This window comes from Atta colombica, unplaced genomic scaffold, assembly GCF_001594045.1.
Source record: "Atta colombica isolate Treedump-2 unplaced genomic scaffold, Acol1.0 scaffold155, whole genome shotgun sequence".
NCBI classification, from domain to species: Eukaryota; Metazoa; Arthropoda; class Insecta; order Hymenoptera; family Formicidae; genus Atta; species Atta colombica.
The window spans coordinates 1,077,953-1,099,343 of record NW_017259245.1 but is presented as its reverse complement, the minus strand read 5'-3'; the positions used below and the strand labels follow the sequence as shown (position 1 = coordinate 1,099,343).

General features: G+C 29.1%; 3 protein-coding genes across 3 annotated transcripts in view; all 3 read left to right on the top strand.

Moving 5' to 3' along the window:
* The first annotated feature begins 449 nt into the window (after positions 1–449).
* Positions 450–6,889, top strand: LOC108685622 (ionotropic receptor 25a-like). Its single transcript, XM_018190497.1, has 16 exons — positions 450–528; positions 835–987; positions 1,196–1,399; positions 2,041–2,207; positions 2,364–2,555; positions 2,803–2,973; positions 3,134–3,331; positions 3,690–3,911; positions 4,261–4,360; positions 4,607–4,784; positions 4,973–5,156; positions 5,342–5,463; positions 5,550–5,697; positions 5,789–5,958; positions 6,269–6,390; positions 6,606–6,889. The coding sequence occupies exons 1-16, from the start codon at positions 450–452 to the stop codon at positions 6,887–6,889; spliced, it is 2,694 nt and encodes an 897-aa protein (XP_018045986.1).
* Positions 6,890–8,679: 1,790 nt separating this feature from the next.
* Positions 8,680–12,608, top strand: LOC108685557. The gene is made up of 4 exons (XM_018190408.1): positions 8,680–8,694; positions 9,167–9,705; positions 10,234–10,964; positions 11,521–12,608. The coding sequence occupies exons 1-4, from the start codon at positions 8,680–8,682 to the stop codon at positions 12,606–12,608; spliced, it is 2,373 nt and encodes a 790-aa protein (XP_018045897.1).
* A 1,266-nt stretch (positions 12,609–13,874) lies between these two features.
* The window catches only part of LOC108685706, an 11,979-nt gene continuing 4,462 nt past the window's right edge, over positions 13,875–21,391 (top strand). Inside the window, exons 1-10 of the mRNA XM_018190637.1 lie at positions 13,875–14,295; positions 17,497–17,519; positions 17,739–17,812; positions 18,286–18,643; positions 18,896–19,371; positions 19,447–19,745; positions 20,037–20,221; positions 20,460–20,585; positions 20,763–20,813; positions 20,906–21,031. Coding sequence (XP_018046126.1) covers positions 14,273–14,295; positions 17,497–17,519; positions 17,739–17,812; positions 18,286–18,643; positions 18,896–19,371; positions 19,447–19,745; positions 20,037–20,221; positions 20,460–20,585; positions 20,763–20,813; positions 20,906–21,031 — 1,741 coding nt within the window. The 5' untranslated portion in view covers positions 13,875–14,272. The remainder of the gene's footprint in view (positions 14,296–17,496; positions 17,520–17,738; positions 17,813–18,285; positions 18,644–18,895; positions 19,372–19,446; positions 19,746–20,036; positions 20,222–20,459; positions 20,586–20,762; positions 20,814–20,905; positions 21,032–21,391) is intronic.

Here is a 21,391-nt window from a genome sequence, read left to right as displayed (position 1 = left end):
GTATTAAATAATTAAAAAACGTATTTGATAATAATAGAGATAATGAAATCTTTTTTTGTGAATTGTAGAAAAGTGAAATTATTGGTTATGCATTCGATACAATACAGTGGCTCCTAAGAGATATATATGAATGATGAATTTGTCGTTTTCGTTTTCTTATACGCAATGATCCTGACGTTGAATTGTACACGCGACTTTACGTACCGCGATAAATCAATGATCCGACGGCCAATAGTCGTGCTGAGCAGGAAAAAGGGATTCATGAGAGATTCGATGGTATTGATATATAATATTCATAAGCAAATTGTCGTGCCACTGACATCGGCGCAGGCGTAACCATCATCGCTTTATTGTGCCATGCCGTTCATATCATATTGTTCTGGCACCTACTATCTGAAACGAAGCAAAAATATTCCTTGTTCATTCGTGCGACCTTCATCAATTTCGCTATGTCAAGGAGAATGTCGTTCATATTGATCCTCATTTTCTTTTTGCCATTTGTGCTTTGTCAAACGCCAATGAATTTGAGTAAGTATACAAAAAATTTACTCGCAGGGATACAAATGCGATATCTTTTCTTATTTTTCTTTTTCAAATATCGATAATGCAATTATTAATATTATGTTTGATAAAATCGTAATTCTCGATATTAGATAATTTTTGTTTTTACTTACAACGTTAATCTAAGTGAGTGCTTAGCTCTGTACAAGGTATATCTATTTCATACGAAATAACAATTTTAAAACAGTATGATCTATAAATATTAATAAAACTGAATAATAGTAATAATCCCGATATGATAATGAGCCTGACATTTTTTTTCCTATTTCTAAGTGGTCGTAATAGAAGAATCCGATTCATCTATTTTGGGTATTTTAAACGACGCGGTTCCAGAGGCAGAACGAAATTTTGCTAATGACATGATTACTGTTGATGTTTCTATTGTCACAGTAAATCGCGAGAATGTAGATGCAAGTTTCAAGACAGGTATGTTATACATCTATGTACATTTAAATTTGAAAATATTATACGTTGTCCGATCTTTCGAGATGCTATTTATGCATTTATGCATATTATGTAAAGTACTGTTTTTATTATTGCTCTTAGGAAAGCAATAATAGAAACTTTTATAACGAGTCTTTTATAACGAGGCAAGCTATACAAAGTTAAAAAATGTTCTTCATTTTTGTGACAGTCTGTGCCATTCTATATAAAGGAATAAGTATCATACTGGATATGACGTGGACTGGTTGGGATAAATTACGAAATATTGCGGACGAAAGAGGAATAATATACAAACGTGGCGATTGCAGTATAAGTCCGTATGTTCAAGCGATTGATGATCTTTTGATTATGAAAAACGCAACCGATGTTGGCTTAATTTTTGAAGATGAAAGAGGTGCGCAAATATTAATAGTTCACTATTGTTCACTCTTGATATTATACATAATGAATATTGTGCATGATTTGATTTATTGTATCTATGCATTATATCCATATATAACTACATTCCATAGTATTTTTGTAAACACCGAAGTTCAATAAAAAAATGTTAAAAAAATAATTTTTTTAATAATTTAGGCTTTTTATCACTTTAGAAACAATAGGTTTAATATTTAGTAAATCGGTTTCCAATAGTTTAATCTAAAACTTTTCTGCAATATGTATAATAACTCTTATACTTATTCACGAAAATCGTATAAATCTTAATTTTTATAATAAACTTGTTTTATACATTGATAGTTTTTTTCTGAATATCTTAGCTATGAAATGATGGATTTTTTAAATATAACTTTTTTAATCTTAAATTTCTTAAAGTTATTCCTTCACTACACAATATTTTGATTTCTCAACAGTTATGTTTAACATAAAAAAATCAGTAATAACTTCTCACCCTTTCTCTTTAGATTTGAGAAAAAAAATTGTTGAGAGAAAAAAATTGTTGTTAAATTATTGTTAAAATGAAAAATGTGGACATAGCATAATTTTTATAATAGTTCGTTAATGTTAATTAATTAGATTGATGCGTAATGATTTTAGAGTTAAATCAGAGCCTTTATTATCTTATCGGAAATTCGATAATTAGATTGGTGGTCATTGACGAATTGACAGAAAGAACTGTAGCGAAAATACGGGGTATGCGACCATCACCGTCTTATTATGTAATTTATGCTAGCACAGCGAAAATGGAAGAACTATTTAAAACGGTGAGAGATAAATATCATCGATTTTAGCACGTATACTATTTATTTTTAACACTTTAATATATGTTAATTAAACATTTGTACGTACTTTAAATCTTTAAGACTTAAATTTTTTAATGTTTAATCGTAAATAGGTATAAAGTTAAAGCAACATTTCAGGCTATTGGAGGAGGACTCGTTAAAAGAGAAGGTATCTGGAATTTAGTATTTACAGACAATAATTATAACGAATTTCGTTATATTACCGGTGATCTTCAGTTAAATGTTTCATTTACCGTTCTTAATATGAAGACTGACATTTGTTGTCGTTTAATGGGCGATGTATCTTGCACATGTCCTCCAAATTTTAAGGTCAGTTTTAATAAAATTAATTTTTTATGAAATTTGAATATCTCTATCGTTTTATACAAAAGAATTTATTATCTAGTAAATATGAAAGAAAATTAATATAATATTTATTTGGAAATAAAAGAGAGCTCTTTTATATATATTTTTTTATTAATAACTTATTAAGATCGTTTATATATCGTATAACTTATTAAGTTGTTTCTAATAAGCGTTTATAAAAAATTAATTAAAAAGAATTATGTTATGTTAGATATTCCCGCACTACTTCAAACGTTTGATTGGCTTGATCGTAAGCTTGATGAGTGATGTTCAAAGAGGAGGTGTAAGTGTAGCTGCAAAGACAGGTCAGTGTGATAAACCAGTTAATTCCACTTCAACTTCGAACATCACAATGGAAACATTCAATAAGATTTTAATGACAGTAAGTACTATCGAAGTAATTAAATATCCATTAAGAAAATAAAACATATCTGACTTATACTATGTTTATATTTATATTAGCAATTAAAGCATTTTCAAGATGAAAATTCAAAAGTAATTAACAATGTGTACTTAAATAAGTTTATTTATTTACGTTCTAGAGATTGGACAGTAACGATACTTTCGAATATTGGTCAGAGAAGGCTATGATCACTTACAAAGCGGAGATCGAGTTACAAATGGTTAGTCATGGTTTTGTAGATGCGCTCGCAACTTGGACGAGACGTACAAAAATTAAAGAAGCCGATGGGAGGAAAATAGAACCAGCCAAGCGATTCTTCCGGATTGGAACGGCACCGGTAAGAACCACATTTCGCTAAAGCTTTGTTTTGTTTTATTAAACAAAAAATCAACGTTAAACGAAAATTTATCGAATAAATAATTACAAAGTGATTGTAAATGTAAATGTATTTTGTAATTTTAAATAACAATTAAGTGCATTGTTAAGTCGTCAATTTTATTTAAATTAAAATTAATTATCAAGTTAATTTAGCAATTAATTAATTCTTCCAATTGTATGTATAAATTAAATTGAAATTTTATTCATGCGAAAAATATTTTTCATATTCATATTAGCGTTTTACCTATTTCGCTAATAGTAAGAAACACAACTTGTAAAAGTTGATCTAATGTTGCCTTAATTAATCTGATTAATAGTCAATTCCATGGTCTGTAATTAAGAAAGATCCAGTGACGGGTCAAGACATGCGTAACGAGGATGGAAAAGAAATTTGGGAAGGTTACTGTATAGATTTTATTCAAAAATTATCCGAGGAGATGCAATTCGATTATGATCTTGTTATTCCTGAAGATCTAGAGTTTGGCAAAAAATTGTCTAATGGTGAATGGAGCGGTCTGATAGGTGATCTGGCTAAAGGAGTATGTTTAAATATTTTCTCAAAATATTCTGTATATTTTCAAAATGTTTTTCACATTTACCACGATATTTTATTTTATTTTAATATAACTTTTAATCATTCGTTGCAATTAATTGCCTTAATTTTTTTCTTTCTTATTCTGTTTTATTATGCCACACTGTAGCAATATGAAATAATGTAATATTAAAAATTTTATTAATCTCAATCTTTGCAATCAGTTTCTTTTAAGGATTAAAAATTTTAACATTAATTAGCATTAATTAGTTTTGGAGTGTCCGCAAAAAGTTTTAAAAATTAAAGTAGCTTGATAATATTTTCTGACTGTAACAAGTAAATTTGTTTAATAATAGGAAACTGATATTGCTGTGGCGTCTTTAACAATGACATCAGAGCGAGAAGAAGTCATTGATTTTGTTGCACCCTATTTCGAACAGTCCGGTATATTAATCGGTATGCAATTTAAATCTTTTTTATATTACATATTATATTTTATATGAATGCTACCAGCAAATAGAATATAAATTTTAATAAACGTTTATATTCTTTTTACAATAGTTTATCTTAATTCTTATTCAATTTTTTATATATATTTTTTTTATTTTATTCAATCTGTGAGACAAGTTTTTTTAGCTAAATATGCATGTAAATGATAATTTAATATGAAAAAAATAATTTATGTTAATTTTTGTTTTCAAGTAATGAGAAAGCCAATCCGTAAAACATCTCTATTTAAATTCATGACAGTATTGAGACATGAAGTCTGGCTTAGTATAGTAGGAGCGTTAACTTTGACCGGTATTATGATTTGGATATTAGATAAATATTCACCATACAGTGCAAGGAACAATAAACGACTTTATCCCTATCCTTGTCGGTACGTATCTAATAATATATTCATTTTTGCTGCGAGTTCTATTATATTATAAACTACATACAAGCGATTACTTCGTATGTGTTGAATATATTTCATTGTATGTATGTAGTAGATAGCAATTTAATTTTTTATCAAAAAATTTTACCTGTTTTCTCCTTTTGGTTGAATCTAACAGACAAATTTTTTAGAGAATTTACATTGAAAGAGAGCTTTTGGTTCGCACTGACATCTTTTACGCCACAAGGTGGTGGTGAAGCTCCAAAAGCATTATCAAGCAGAACTTTGGTTGCAGCTTATTGGCTATTCGTTGTACTGATGCTCGCGACTTTTACTGCAAATTTAGCTGCTTTCCTTACTGTGGAAAGAATGCAAGTATGTCTCTTTTATTATTTCCCACACCTAATATATTCAATGAAAATTTTTGTTTTTCTTTTTTTTATTTTATTTTATTTGGAGAGATTTATTTTATTTGGAGAGTATTATTAAAAATATTAATATTCTGTAAGACATATCATTTCTCTCATATACTAATATACGTATTTTATTTCATTACATAGTCACCTGTACAATCATTGGAACAATTGGCTAGGCAATCACGTATAAATTATACCGTTCTAACCAATTCTAGTGCTCATCAATATTTCCAAAACATGAAAAATGCCGAGGAAAAGCTATATACGTATGTAAAATATATACCATTTTTTAAATGAAATGTTATTAAGGTCATCGGCAATGTTATGCATATTTTATATTATTTGTTTGTAGAGTATGGAAAGAAATTACACTAAATAGCACCAGCGATCAAGTAGAATATCGTGTCTGGGATTATCCAATAAAGGAACAATACGGTCATATTCTACAAGCTATTACTCAAGTGGGACCAGTCAAGTCTACCGAAGATGGTTTTAGAAAGGTACAAGAAAAAAGTAGAAGAAGAGAAAAAATGTTGAGAAATTGTGAAACGCAATAATAAATGTTTAGTTGAAATATATGATATTTTTCAGGTGATAGAAAGCGAAGAGGCCGAATTTGCGTTTATTCATGATTCGTCGGAGATAAAATATGAAGTAACGAAGAACTGCAATTTAACGGAAGTAGGCGAAGTATTTGCCGAGCAACCGTATGCTATTGCCGTACAGCAAGGCAGTCATTTACAAGAAGAAATAAGCAGAAAGTTTGATTTATTTCTTTTCTCTTTTCTATTATGCTTAATTCACTCGATTCCCAATTAAGATACTATCGATTATCATTAGAATTATAGCAAAGTATTGTATGTGTGTTTGAATGTATGACATTTTTTAATTCGTAAGTTTTTATGCAATTATAAATATCTTGAAACAATAAATGTATAGCGCGTTAAGCATTTAAATAGCAAAAAGTTTTTAGTAATTATATTGGAATGAAATGGATTAAGTAGCAAAGATTGTCATTTTATGATCGTCACTTATACGACAAATATGTAATATCAATAATATTATTTTTAGAATACTGGATTTACAAAAAGACAGATATTTTGAGACATTAGCAGCCAAGTATTGGAATCAGACATTAAAATCTCAATGTCCAAATTCCGATGATAATGAGGGAATTACATTGGAGAGTTTAGGTTTGTTATTATTTCTTATACATCACTAAATTTAGATGTTATGTAAATATACCTAATATATATAGAAAAAAATTATATATATATATATATACACACATACATATATATGTATATAAATGTAATTATATAACAATTTGCTATTGAAGTATTAATGTATTTAGGTATTTTTTTTTTAATTGATTCAAATTTTTTGTATTTAATTAATATTTCTATAGGAGGTGTATTTATTGCAACTTTGTTTGGACTGGCACTGGCGATGATTACTTTAGCCGGTGAAGTTCTTTACTATCGTAAACGCAACAACTCTCAGAAAGGAAAACAGAATAACAAAAAAACAATTAAAGATATTGAGAATGATAAAATCATCATGCAAAAAATTGCATCAAAGCTTCGAATGAAGCCCGCGCCTACTGATGCAGTTTTCGGCAAACAACTTAATCACACGCCGCGTGTTTCACACATCTCTGTCTATCCACGAAATTTCCCTTTTAAGGAGTAAACCATTTTCAACGATGATCTATATATTACGAACTCGCAAATCATTTCTGGTAAATCCCTATGTGTTTTTCAGAGTTTTCTCCTTTTCACAATCACTTTTAATACTTAGAGTTTATCACAAAAGTCAATATACGTAGAGTTTAAGGCGCATTATGGTGTATTTGTCAAAAGATAATTATTTTTAGACAATATTGTTTTATTATAAGATTATTCTTAATTAATAAAGTATCATGCAGAAATTAGAATTAAATGATTGATTATATTTGTATAACATAAAATTCTTAAAATTATATTTATACAAATTTTTGGGAGACTGTTCCAAGCTGACAAATAAATACCTTAATATTAATTAACTGTTATTGATTAGGATTATTAAATTAATTCACGTTAAGTAATAAATAATATACGCACATTTACTAAAAAAAGATGTACAATATGTTTTTAAAATATTTATATTACTATTACAAAAATAAATGAATACGCAATGTGTTATATTTATTTTTTCTTTTTCAGACTGTTAATTAAGGATAGTGACAAAATTAATTTTAATTTTAATGTTCTCTGATATCTTATTTTTATTTTTATTATTTTACATACAAAATATGAAAATTAAAATATTTTACAAAAAATTTCATATTTTATCAAAATAAAATATAAGATATCTTCTAAAATTGTCACTCTTTAAATAATGATTACTTTAATATTTTCATAGAGCGAATAACGAAAGAAATTGATTCGAACATAAAGAAAACATATAATTTTATTTAAGATAAGGATATTTATTCCTTCTCTCTTTTTATCGAAGAAAATCTGCGGTAATCTTTATATCACGTAAAAAGATCCAGCAAATATTAAAATAGCAAATAAAATTTTATTATCTTCAATAGATTTGTTATGAAGAAGAAAAATATAACTAATATAATATCTTAGGTGTGGAATACATTATATATATTTTTTTACAACGATTGCATTGGAACGGAAATATTTACAATAATACGCGCGGTCATTGATCTTCGAATTCACTTTCACATTGTATATAGTTTTGCTTCCTGAGCGTAAATAGAGCAAAAACGATGATATTCATTTAACAATTTGAAACATTTTTATTATTTTAATATTATTTTTACATTATTTTAGTATTCTGTTTAAAATTTCGAAAAAAATGCTATTTAAGTCTAATATATTTATAGTATGACATTTATAATATGATATTGCTGATAAATAATAAATTTGTAATTTTATTCTTAAGCGAATAAATATTAAATCAATTATAATTCTTCACTTCATTCATATTGATAAATTTATGCAGAGCTGTAATTTTCTTGTGTTATTAAACATTCTAAATTATCAAAATGTATACTAATACAATATATAAATACCTTAAAGTAACGGCTATGATTATGAATTTATTATCAGTAAAAGTTATATATTGTTCTGTCTTTCTTTTTCCATTGATGTAATTGTGCATGTCCTACAATCTCATTATTTTCACTAGTTTTCGTCGTAAACGCTCACTCCGAGTTACGTAAATAAAAGCAAAAGTAGTTTAGGTAATCGGTCGATTGTTTCGATCACTTCGATTGGAGCGCGTCACGGTTCGTGAATTTTTCCAACAAAAGAATAAAGGCTTATGCTAGGTAGGGAATATCTGTTATTTACTACGAGTCAATATAAAGGCATTTTACACGAAGATACGATCACTTGATGAGAAAGTGATGTAGATTGTGGTTATCCTATTGGAATTGAAAATACAAATCTATTCGGGTATTAAATGATTGATGGTCTTCGAAAATGACTTGCTGCAAGGTCAGTGAAAGAGAAACGTTTAGATAGAACATTAATTCAATACTGCATTTAACTAATTGTATTAATATTAATATTTTTTTGCTTGTAATACGTGTAATATTGTATACTCATTCTATTTTGAAATAATTGATTTTGGATCTTTGTAAACATTTTTTTCTTTAAAAAAATCTTTATCTAAACTTTATAAAATACAATTAAAAATTAAACTGTAAAAATTTTTAAATTATTTTCTATTTCTTGTTTCAAGTAAATTTTGATTTCTATATGATCTCAAAGCTCTAAAGCCTCAATGGTATAAAGAATATCAAAAGCTGTAATTTATTTAAAATAAAGGTAAAATACAAGGATTATTTTTTTGAAGGATATTCTACATTGTAATATCTAATAGGCATATATTATTGTTATATTAAACAAAATTAATATTGCTATTGTGTTTGAATAAATAAATAAATATTTTCTTATACATTTGCAGATATATTTAACGCTATCAGCTCTAATTACTTGTTATGTAAGTGCAAATTATGAACGTTTGAAAAATTGGGGTCCATCAGAGAGCACATCGCATTCTTGGAATAACCAATATGACTTTTATGAGAGTGCTCCTTCCGAGATTTTGCCTGGTTACAGTTTTTATGAATTGAATAAAGATCGATCTATAGATCGTTTTGGAAGCCCATCTGAATCTTTTCCCGTTACTATGAAGAAAGAACCTATTGAAGAAAAATACTTGAAAAAAATTCCATTTTATGTGTTCTCTAATAAAGATTCTACAAAGTACAAGGAATTGACTCCTGACTTAGGAGTAGCGAACTGTCAAGAAATTAAGGTGAAATCAATTGGAAAGGATGGTGAACCAAGGAAAGGCGTTACAACTTGTTACAATTGCAAGGATCCAAAAACTAAATCCACGTATGAACGTTGTTTATATAGCAGTCATCCAGAAGAGAGTGTATCCGCTAATATGAAGGTGGAAAATTATTTACCCGCACCTACTAAATTCAGATATCGAAGGTAGCGATATTAAAGTATTCTTCGAATAGAAATATCACAAATAGAAATATCACATTCGCCAATTTATTGAAAGTTTGTTAAAACTTAATATTTGTACTTTAAAGAGAGGCAATTTTAATAATTTTAATATTCATGTTTATACGATCGTATAATACGTTTTTTTATCCATTATTCGAACTATAGATATATTTTTCAAAAAAGGAAAAAGTGAGACGTACTTCAATTGAACGCGAAAAAATAACGTTTCTTTTTAATTCAAAAGGTTTAAAAATGATACAGCTAGATAACTTTGAATTATTTAAAGAATATTTAAGGAAATATTTTACCATAAATAGATTTAAAAAGAAGAAAATAATTTTAAATAAAAAATATTAAAAAGAAATTTATTATAATCTTTCTATTTTAATTTATTTTTTCTAAAAAGAAAAATAATATCACAAAGTTGTACCAATTAAAATAAAATTTGTGCAGATTATATAATTTTCTCACTACATGCTACGATGTCATTATTATTATTTATTATCGCAGATCCAATTACGAAGAAAACAATGATTATGGAAAAATACGAAATCCTTATCGATTTACTGATGAGTATTTTACTGATGCTACTCATGACGTACCAGCTGCATATGAAAACAAGGGAGAAAAATGCGATAAAATCGTAAAAGATTCTATGGTGTGTATGGTGTGCAAAGACGCTAAGACCAACGGCAAATATGAGCAGTGCTCGTATGTAAAGCAGCCACATGAGAAAGCATATTCTTACGTCAAATCCAGCACATTTGGAAAACCTGAGAAAAGTGAGGAAAATGACAACAATGAACAACGTCCCGAGTTAACTTCTCATTCCGAAGTTTCTAATTTTGAAGCGTCTGATCACCAAAAAGATCATAGTCCAAGCACTGAATCTCGTGAATATTCTTATCCTAGCGAGAATTATTCCGAGAAGGCTTCGACAGTGAATGAACAGGATGAAGTGAAGGATGCTCCTTCATCAGATTGTAAACAGATACAAAAGGATTCCAAATCCTGTACAGTGTGCAAGGATTCTAAGACAGGCGGTACTTATGAGAAATGCACTTATAATTATCAACCCAGCGATAAATTATATAAATACAGCAGATCAAAAACCTTTGGATATCCGGATAAGACTTTAGATTCGACTCAGGACAGTCGGGACTCAAACAAGGGTCAAGCATCGGAAAAATCAAAGACTTTTGATTATCCGCAAAGTATCAATTCTGCGCCTGATTATATAGGTAAGATTTCAAGCTGATAGAGTAGCCTATTCTTCACGAACGATTAAACATGATTGATTCTTATATATAGTTATAAAGTCAATCAATCACATTCAACTGCTCGGCTAACTTTAAATGCAGCCATTTATTTTTTAATAATTATCTTATATAATTATTTTAATACTAAGTTATTTTAATTTAATTATTCTAATTTCCAATTTTTTAATATTTTTAGTATTAAATTAAGAATTAAAATTCTAGTAAGAAAAAGTTATTATTAAATGCTTTATATAAATACAGTTATGCAATGTACTGGAACTTTTTTATCCTAAAATTATGTTCTTTGAATATATATTTTGATTAAATTCTGTTATTGTGTAATTTTGGAAAGTATATTAAAGATGCTTCTATATTCTTTAAAAAAATCGAGTTTTGCAATACATTCGTATGCATAATATAACAAATGAAGTGTACAGCACAAGAGTTATTTGAGTTATAAATCACAGAAATTTTTACTAATAGCTTTTTAGAGAATGTATTGGCTATATTTTAATTATATTTACACTGATTTTTTTAGATAAATCAGAACACTCTACTTATCCACGAAAATCCAACAGAAAAGTAGAAGTCCCGAATGATTCTGACGGTACATCTCACAATTCACCCGAGTATAGCAGCGATTACTCTAGTTCCGAAGCGAGTGATTACCAATTTCCTTCATATAATAGCAATCCTGAATCTTATGATGGCCAAAAGACATCTTCCTCAAAACCTGTTTCGGAGACTTACTCTGAAAATATCAGTGAGGATAATTGTAAAACTTTACAGAAGGACTCAATGACGTGCAAGGTTTGCAAGGATCCGCAAACAGGCAATGATTTTGAACAATGTTCATACTCGTATCAACCCAAGGATAAGCTCTTTTCTTACAGTAAATCCAGCTCGTTTGGCAATCCACAGAAATCCGAGCAAACACCGCACGAAGACGAGCACTCATCAGACAGTTCTGAAGTTACGAAGAAGTCTTATGACAAATACGTTCCGGGACTAACTTACGAAGCTTCATCGACGGATGAAGCAACATCTAAGGATGATGCGGAAGGGAAGAAAGTAGACGCTGGATATTTGGACACTGTGAAAAAGAAGGCCGAAATCGAGGAGTTTATGCAGAAGTTTCAGAAAGAGGACCGATCGAATTGTAAAAAGATTATGCGCGATAAAATGACCTGCTACCAGTGTATCGACGACAAGGGTTTTCAAAAAGAGGAATGCGCTTTTGTCACCGGGCAGGAGCCTGACAAGGATCAGCTCGTATTTCACGAAACGAAAGAATTTCAAGTTGATTCCGTGCCCCGAGTCCGCGCTCCGAGTGACTTCAAACCCTCAAGCTCGACGAAAACGAAAGCGGTAGAGTCTTTAGAACCCAGCACGTCCGCTAGCAAAAATTCATATGTTAGACTGGAGAAGCCGGACAATGATTATCCCGATGAGGCGTCGTATACCGCAGAAGAAACGAAGGAAGCTGAACCGTACGATTATACATCGGAAACAAAAGCCAAATACGACAAGGTCCTTAGATTAACTCTACCAGCATACATGTTTACCACTTCGGAACATGAAGCAGCGTTTGATGAGATTGTAGCTTCTGACCATGATCAGCGCTAAATTGTATCGAGGTGTTTGTTTCCTGGTGAAAATAGTTCTCATATTTCATATTTTTAAGTAAATTTAATATTATAAATTTAGAAGATTTCTGAAAAATACCTTAAACTTTTTTATTATAGATATTCTTCGGAAATTTCATTGAATGAAAAAAATTTTAAATATTTGAAAATGTATAAAGAATTCTAGAAAAAAATGTAGACCTTTTTAACATTTTTGAAAAATATTCCAATTTGTACAAAAGAATATAAAAAATTTTCTAAAACGTTATAAAATTATATAATCTGAAAAATTCTTTTAGAAATTTATATGTGGACATTCTAAAAAATTAAATGAAATTTTTAGAAAAAATTTTCACCAGGATTGGCACCATTATCCTTCCTTTTATCATTACATATTCGGTTATTTTTTATCTTTAAGTTAGAAATTTCTCAAGATACTGTGCTTAAACATTTCCATTGTACTTGAGAATATTAGCCTTATAATAATTATACTTTCATTGTTATTTAGTTTATAATATTTAGGTTTATTTGAGTATACATAACTTCATATTTTTAATTAAATGAATTTTTGTTGATGCAATGTAATCATTCAGTTTATCATATTATAACTTGCTACACAACATTGCATCACATAAGGTGTCATGAATTTAAATATCGCAATAATTTTTATAGAACATATAGTAAAATCGGTTGTAAAATTAGTAGTAAGAACAGACTTGATGATGCCAGCGAAATATTTAAAATTTAATATCTTTGTGTTTGTAATTTTCAATTTTTCATATGAATTTCTCTATTTCATATTTCCATTTCTTATTTATATGAAAATATTTAAAATTTAGAATTATTTTATATAATCCAGAAACTTTTTCATGGCTTCTGATATTTTGTATTCGGAATAAAAAAAAAATATCTACGAAATCTGTATCTAAAAATCTTGTAAAAAGAAGCTATAAAATAATATAGTAAAAATTTATCAGTATGTCGTGAAAAGAGAATTTGAATCAGAATTAATTTAATTCCAAATTGGAATTATACGTCTTTTTTAAGGACAGTTATACTGATGTCTACATACGTATTTTTAATATACGTATTTTTAATATACATATATAAAATACAATGATCTTCATGTGAATCAATGCCAAGATTGAGACTTTTTGGTATACCTGATGAATAATAGGAAATACGTTGTATATATCAGGATCTTAAAATAGAATCGAGCTATTTTGGCGAGCAGCGGCGGACGGCGAGCGGCGAAAGACGGTCGGCGCGCGGTGACCAGACCAGCGCGAGAGCAACGCAATGCGGCGATCAAATCGGTAAAGATGTAAGACCGTGGAGTCACATCGTCAGCTCTGCGTGCCAGTCTGTAAAGTCACGACGAGGTCTGAGCACCAAGCGATTCGAAACGACGACGGTCTGTAGTAGCTGCGGGCGCGCGCTAGTGTCGGCATCGGAGCTGCTCGTATCCCTTTTAATATCCGCCTTCTCCTTCAACTTTTAGAATCCCAAAAGTAGTATAGAGAACCGGTTTCTCTCTCTTTTTCTCCCCCCCCTCTCTCTCTCTCTCTCTCTCTCTCTTTTTCTTTCTCTCTTTCTTGGCTAGTGAGTAGCGGCATAAGCCAGCGTGCAGAATCAACATCAGTGAATTACGAAATTATCTTGGATATGAACTCTTCGACATTTGTCGGGTAAGATCATCGTTTCTTCTAAATTACAATCCATGTTGAAATACGCGTGACTCTGCCTCTTCGGATCACTCTAAAATAAAAAATGTAATCGTAGTGCATTTATTTATTGCGATAAGAACATATATTAAAAAAGAAAGAAAGATCGGATAAGCATGACTTAAAACTGCCGGTAATCTTACAGTCAATATTAAGTTCAAGCGTTATAATCTAATATCGAGTTGAATTATTTTCGATTTAACTAATATGTAGGATTACAATTTTAAAATATATAATTTTAAAATATGTTAGAACATTGTCAGTTATATTAAAAGATAAAAATTATTTTATGTAATGTTTATGTTTTATCGACATATACACACAAAACTTGAAAGAGAGACAGATCTCGCGAAAGAATAAAGGATCAGAGATGGAACTCGTTTTTCGATTGTCGTGCAATGGGTCGAGCATCGCAAGGCCAAATCGGCCTTGTCGTTGGGTGTCCCAAGGAGAACACATATTTCGTCGTCAAGAGACGAGTGATGTCGTTCGATAAAAAGATTTGACTTGGAGCGTAGCTTTTCGCAAGTCGGCGCATTTTTACGTTTAATTGGGCGCAATGCCTCGTTTGGTAAACATTTTAGTAAAATGAATATCTTTTTTGAATAAAAATAAAATCGTCGTCGGATTGTTGGTTATAGGTACTTATGATAATATTCTTTTATGTTACTAACAGTAGAATTTTAATTTTTTTTCATAGTTAATATATACGTTTTTCAGATCCAAGATTTCTCGACTCTTGATTGAATTTGATAACTATCTTCATTCAATACGATCGATTGTGAGGTGATCGCACATTTATCGTGTATTTGCCGCGAGAAGAAATCCTAAAAATAAAATGATTCGAAATATTTAATCTGCGAAACTCCACTGCGCAAGTCCGTTCGCGCTAAAATTACTCTTGCTCGTGTATCTACTTAAATACATTTCTACTTGCTGCGGTTTATTGGCTGGGTTCCGAGCATTACGGCGTGGCCGCCATCAGCATGACCGATTTGATTCGCCATGACCGAACTTTTCTGAGAAATTTACACTTTAAGAAAATAATACTTTTCATAATTTGTGATAACATGATATAGAAGAGAATAAGAAAAATATTTTTGGCTAAATCAATCAACTTTTTTTAGGAGATTTTTACAAACGATAAACATTTTTTTTTAATTTTGGGAAATTTTTTAAATTTCCCAAATTTATTAGTGCAGAAAATTATTAAAATACTAATGAATTTCATGATGGCTAAAATAAAAAATAAAAAAATAAACATTTATTTATAATAATTGTATTAGTCACCGGTACTGATAATAACAAGATCGATATAGTATATCGTGAATAATTTATTTATGTCAAAATAACGTAGAAGAAGTTGGCAAATTTTCCACAAGAAGCACTATCTTTTTCAACGAAGTATTCATGAATCTGCTGAAAGTGAGAGTCACGTGCTGTACTGGTTGTGCCAAGATAAAAACGCCTGCGCTCCGGCACAGTATTAGACTTGACTCCAAAATTCTATTATTAAAATTTTCAGCTTCTTCTATTCATTGCTAAAGAAGAGTTTTGTTTAATTCTTGAATGAATTATTTACATATGTAATAACTAATGAAATTAATACATTCTACATACTATTTGTTTTTGTTACACTTTGCAATAATTTCATGTTAGATTTTTTATTGAACATTTTATTGACAAATTTACATATACAAAGACTACTATTACATATATTTTATTATAAAAAATATTTATTTTCTATTATTATCTCTTATTCAATTATTATCTCTTATTCAATTATTATATTTTTTTTCTTTACAAGATTTTATTACATTGATTTTATTAACATGATTCACATAGAAATCGCATTGAGTTCATAGTTTAAAAATAAATCAACGAAATGTATAATTTTGAACTTAAGCAAAAGCAAGTATAAATCTAATTATAAGTCTAAGGAAACTAAATTTTCATATTTAATTCGCAATCTTTTTCTCACTTTGTGTATAAGAATCTTAGAAATTATTTGTAATTGTTTTTCTTAATTCTTTGATAGTAATTAGAATTGTCAATATTGTGTAACGACCTACATTTACACAACTGCGAGATATCTTCCAATTGCACTGTGATTCCAGTGATGTTGTTTAATCCTTTTAAGGAAATATCTGACCATGTTCTCCTAAAAGACATTTTAATCAACTATCAGATTGTACATAGTTTTGATCGATAGAAGAAATATGAGCGACTAATTAAGTATTTTTTGTATTCCCAATTTAATTATCACGATAAATTTATGTATGTATGAATGCTCTGAGAACAATACGGATTAATGATTTCTTAAAATAGATAGATAGAAATTGTATTTAAGAGATTGTATTCAAGTTTAATTATTTTCTTAATTGCAATTATTACAATTTATATATTTATAAATAAATATATACATTAATAAATCATCATACATCATTAAATTATAAATTAAATTTGAACATATGTATGAAATGTAAATGTACGTGCGCAAAGTATGAATACACACAAGATGAGTCATCTTTAAAGTAGTTGCATTCCAGTGATAAGATAGCAATGTCTCATGCAAACGAAGAAGACTAGATTAATTATTCCTTTCAAATGTGTATATTTTTGAGAAAACAACATATCACGAAAAAATAATTCTTATTTTATGAACATGTCATAATGTTGCATTGCGAAGGAGCAGGTTTAATTTGAATAAACTGATTAATGTGTTCAAATTATAGTAAAATTACAGTTTGCGTTAGAAAAATATATTTTAATTAAAAGGAAAAATAATTAAAATTACAATAATTAAATATATTTTAATTTAAAACAATTAAAAGTACAGGTTTTGTGTGTGTGTGTGTGTGTGTGTGTGTGTGTGTGTGTGTGTGTGTGTGTGTGTGTGTGTGTGTGTGTACAGAGTGAATCAGAGTTGTTGAACCAGCTTTTTATCCTATCAAAAAATAATTGACTGCACACGTTATAATTCAATTAGGTACGAAGTTGATATAATAAATATTGATTTTGCGAAGAAGTTATTTTATGATACATTTGACATCTTTGTTTATCTAAAACTGTTAAAGTGGTTTCCATTATATATTTCGCTAAGAAACAAATTATTTAAATAGTAAATTTATCTAAATTAATGAATTGTTCGATTTTTGTTTACAGAAATCCGGATGTCATGGTTGCAGGTATGTACACATGTCATACTTCTTTTTATAGTAAAAAGAGATAAATATAAATTTAAAAAATATATCGCATCAGGCATCGTATCTTAAGGATAATGAATAAGAATTTCAAATAAACATTAATAAAGTTACATTTTAATAAGTTTATTAGAAAATGTTAATTAGTTAATTATATCACTTCTTTGTATTATATTGTATTACTTATAATTTATATGATTTTAGGGCCACCTCCACCGCCACCTCCTCCACCTCCTGTGTCTGGTCATTTGCCAGCTATGAGGATAAATACTGCCGAGGTAAGATGAAATCGTAAGATATAACGAGACTCAATGATAGCGTCAAGTGATTCATTTATTAAATAGAATTCTGTAAATATAATTTTTTTCACAAATACAAGAAAGAAGTCAATTATTTAAATTTTCTCTGGTATTGAACACAATTCTAAAATATTCTATTATATTTTGAGAAATTTATTTTGAAAAGTTAAAGTACAGCATATGTTGATATATAAAATTTTATTTCTTTTAAAATTAAATATACTTAAAAAAATTTTTATTTAAAAAAAATTTTAAATATTGAAATAGATATTGGGCTGTATACCCCATATTTATAGTAAAATGTTAAATCCGTTACATTATGGAAAAAAGTATTGTATTTTACTGTAACTGTAAAAATTTAGCCTTAACTTTAGTCTTTAATTGTTTAATTAATAGCTAATAATAAATAATAATAATTCATCTTTTTTTGTTTGTTGATTCGCGGCATATAGAACGCAAAGAGGCAGGTAGTTAGCAATGATGTTTATGAACCACCAGCAGCCATTCAGAATGCTATGCTAACGAAGGACAAAAAACCTTTTACTTATACTCCGGGTATGGGCGGCAAATTAGATCTCTCGCAGATTCGTAGTCCACGAATGGCGAGAAGAGTAGCGAAAAATGCTAATGATGAGGGCATAGAGGGACCATCAAAATCTGCTATCGAGTCAAAGCAATCGCCTGTAGTTTCTCCCGCAACGAATCTCTTGGTGCCTCAAGTCGCGGTACCTGTTTTTCCTTCCAATGTGCCACCCCAGCCACCCCATAGGATGTCACAATCACCTTCAGTCAATAGAACATTGTCGAATGGTAATTATTTATCCTTTTTCCATTCCTTTGAAAATTATGTAGCATTATATATAGGCAATTTCTATCTTATATTCAATTTTTTAAATTTTGATATATACTGTATTGTACAATATAATAATCTGTTCTGGATGTCAATTAAAAAAATTTTTAAACAGATATGTATGATAAAATCATGATCAGTTATGAGTTGTAAATAATTGATGATATTTATTTGGTGAAATTGTAACGGAAACATTTCAATTTTTTTTATAGCTGTGGACAAACAAGCTGAACCAGTAAGAAATATTACAAAGGTGGATACTAAAATACCGATCACAGTCACGTCAAGTCAGTCGAGCACTCCTGAAAGTCCGAGTACTCCTACTCAAATCACTTTAGCCAAGGCTCCTACACCTTGGATGCAGAATAAAAATAAGCCCCAGGAAGAATTGCCTGAATGGGCTAAACGTACGAATGTGAATAAAACGATTGGCAGCGACTCGTCGGAGAATTCAGTTTCTCCGATTTATGTTCAAGTCCAACAAGCGTCTCCGCAATGTTCACAAGCGAAACAAAAACAAGAGCAAAAACAATATTCGATTCCGCAGTGTCAACAAACAAAACCGCAACAATTATTTCAACAGCCGCAGCAGCAGCAACCGCAGCAACAGCAGCAGAGGCAGAGTATCAATTCTGTAACGTCACAACAAACGAATTCGCAACCGCATGAACGAGTTGTACCTATCCGAGTAAGTTGGTAAATTAATTTCTTGCTAGTCCTTAAAATATCGTTTTTATTTTTTTAACATTATGATATTCTTTAGATCGAAGATAGACCATCGGTATTTGATGTGAAGCGTGATTCTGGTCATCATCAATTTACCAAACAGCCTCCAACTGTGCATCATCAGCAACGATGGGGTCAAGTACCTGCACAACATACATTTGAGAATCAGACACAAAATCATCCGCAAAATCAAAAGCAATCTCAGATTCATGTCACATCTCGGCCAGATTCGACTGGAACGACTTATATTATTCCTCTCGTAGTGGAAGGTAGCGAGAAAAGAAATATGCCACCAACTACGGAAAATAATATTAAGATTGGAAAACCAGCAAGAGTGTAAGTTCAAAACTAAATTAAAGTAAATTAAATTAAAATGTAATTAAATTTATATAAATTAATATATATTTAAGATATTTAAGTAATATACATTTTTTTAATTAATAAGTAATATAGTTTGTATCTTGATAATAAACAACTCAATTTTGGTAACATACAATTAATCATATATTAAAGTTTATTTAAAAAGTAATTTCAAAAAAGTGTTTCAAAAAATGTTTAACAAATTTGTTAATTATTAACATTCACAATTTTATTTTAATTATTAATTATAACTAAAATTCTTGACAGAGTGCAACAGCGGAGTCTCGACCTTAATCAGCAATGCGAGCCTGGTCCGATTCAGTCGCGATCATTTCGTGTCCTTCAAAAAATAACGGACACAGACGAATTAAACGATGTTGGTACCGAACAAATACGTAAAATGGAATTAAGTGAAGATGAAAAACTACTCATGAATAAATTTAAAGAACAAGGTAGAATAATATTATTTATGTATCTACCATATTAATTTTTTGTTATATCGATTTATAATGTGTACAGAAATATTTTATGTGTAAATAGATATTTTTCAAATTATACATTTATATTAATTATTATCAATATAATATAATGTAAATTATTTTTAATACGGTTTTTAAAGACTAATTGATTTAATATTTTAAATTAAACTATCGTTTGAAAACTTGAAATGACAAATATTATATTTTACAGTCGATCAAGAGATTTATCTTCATCAAGAGAAAGATCCAAGATATCGTGGTGCGGCAATACCTTCACGAGCTTTCCGTTTTTTACAAAATATGACAGATTCGAATGATGCTTCAGTAACTTGTGCTGGTAAGATTGTTTTTATCTAAAAACTTTTATTAATGTTGAATTTCATTAAAAGTATAATAATATATACATTGTAACTTCTTGTTTTTTAAAGCAATCAAACCTCCTTAGTATTCAAACAATAAAGATTGGATATTACAAATATAAACAATATAATAATTCTAATTTTATATGTTACAGTACCACAAAACGTTGCAAATAAGCGGCAAAACAGAAATTCTAAGTCGTTTGGTAAGTATGTGTAACTGCAAAAATAAATTTTGTTTTTTTTAATTTTATTAAAATAACTGAAATATAATAAATTTGTAATCATTTTCATACAGAAGAGACACAAGCAAATTTGCCACCCAGTGAACAACAAGTACAAGAACCGAAGAAATACACGGGTAGTGCAATTCCTTCTCGATCATTCAGGATATTACAAGCAATGACAGCATCAGAAAATAATGGTAAATATATTTGATTCAAATACTTTTACAAAATTTATTTCACTAAGAGAATATTTTTAAAAATATTACGAATATCTCAAATCAGTTTTTTTCCATATTTTTTCCACATTTTTTACGTATAAGAAATTTAAAGAAATTTCAATTTCAATTTTGGGAAAATATTTTGAATTATTTCATAATCTTCTTACGTGATACTTAACATAAATATACAAATTAATAATTTATTCTGACATACACATTCCTTGTTCATAAATTAATTGTAGAAGCTTATTTATATGTGTACATTAATATATCGTAATAAGTGCTTTATATTCTAATGACTACTTTCTTGACATAACATACGTCACAACGCTCAAATTT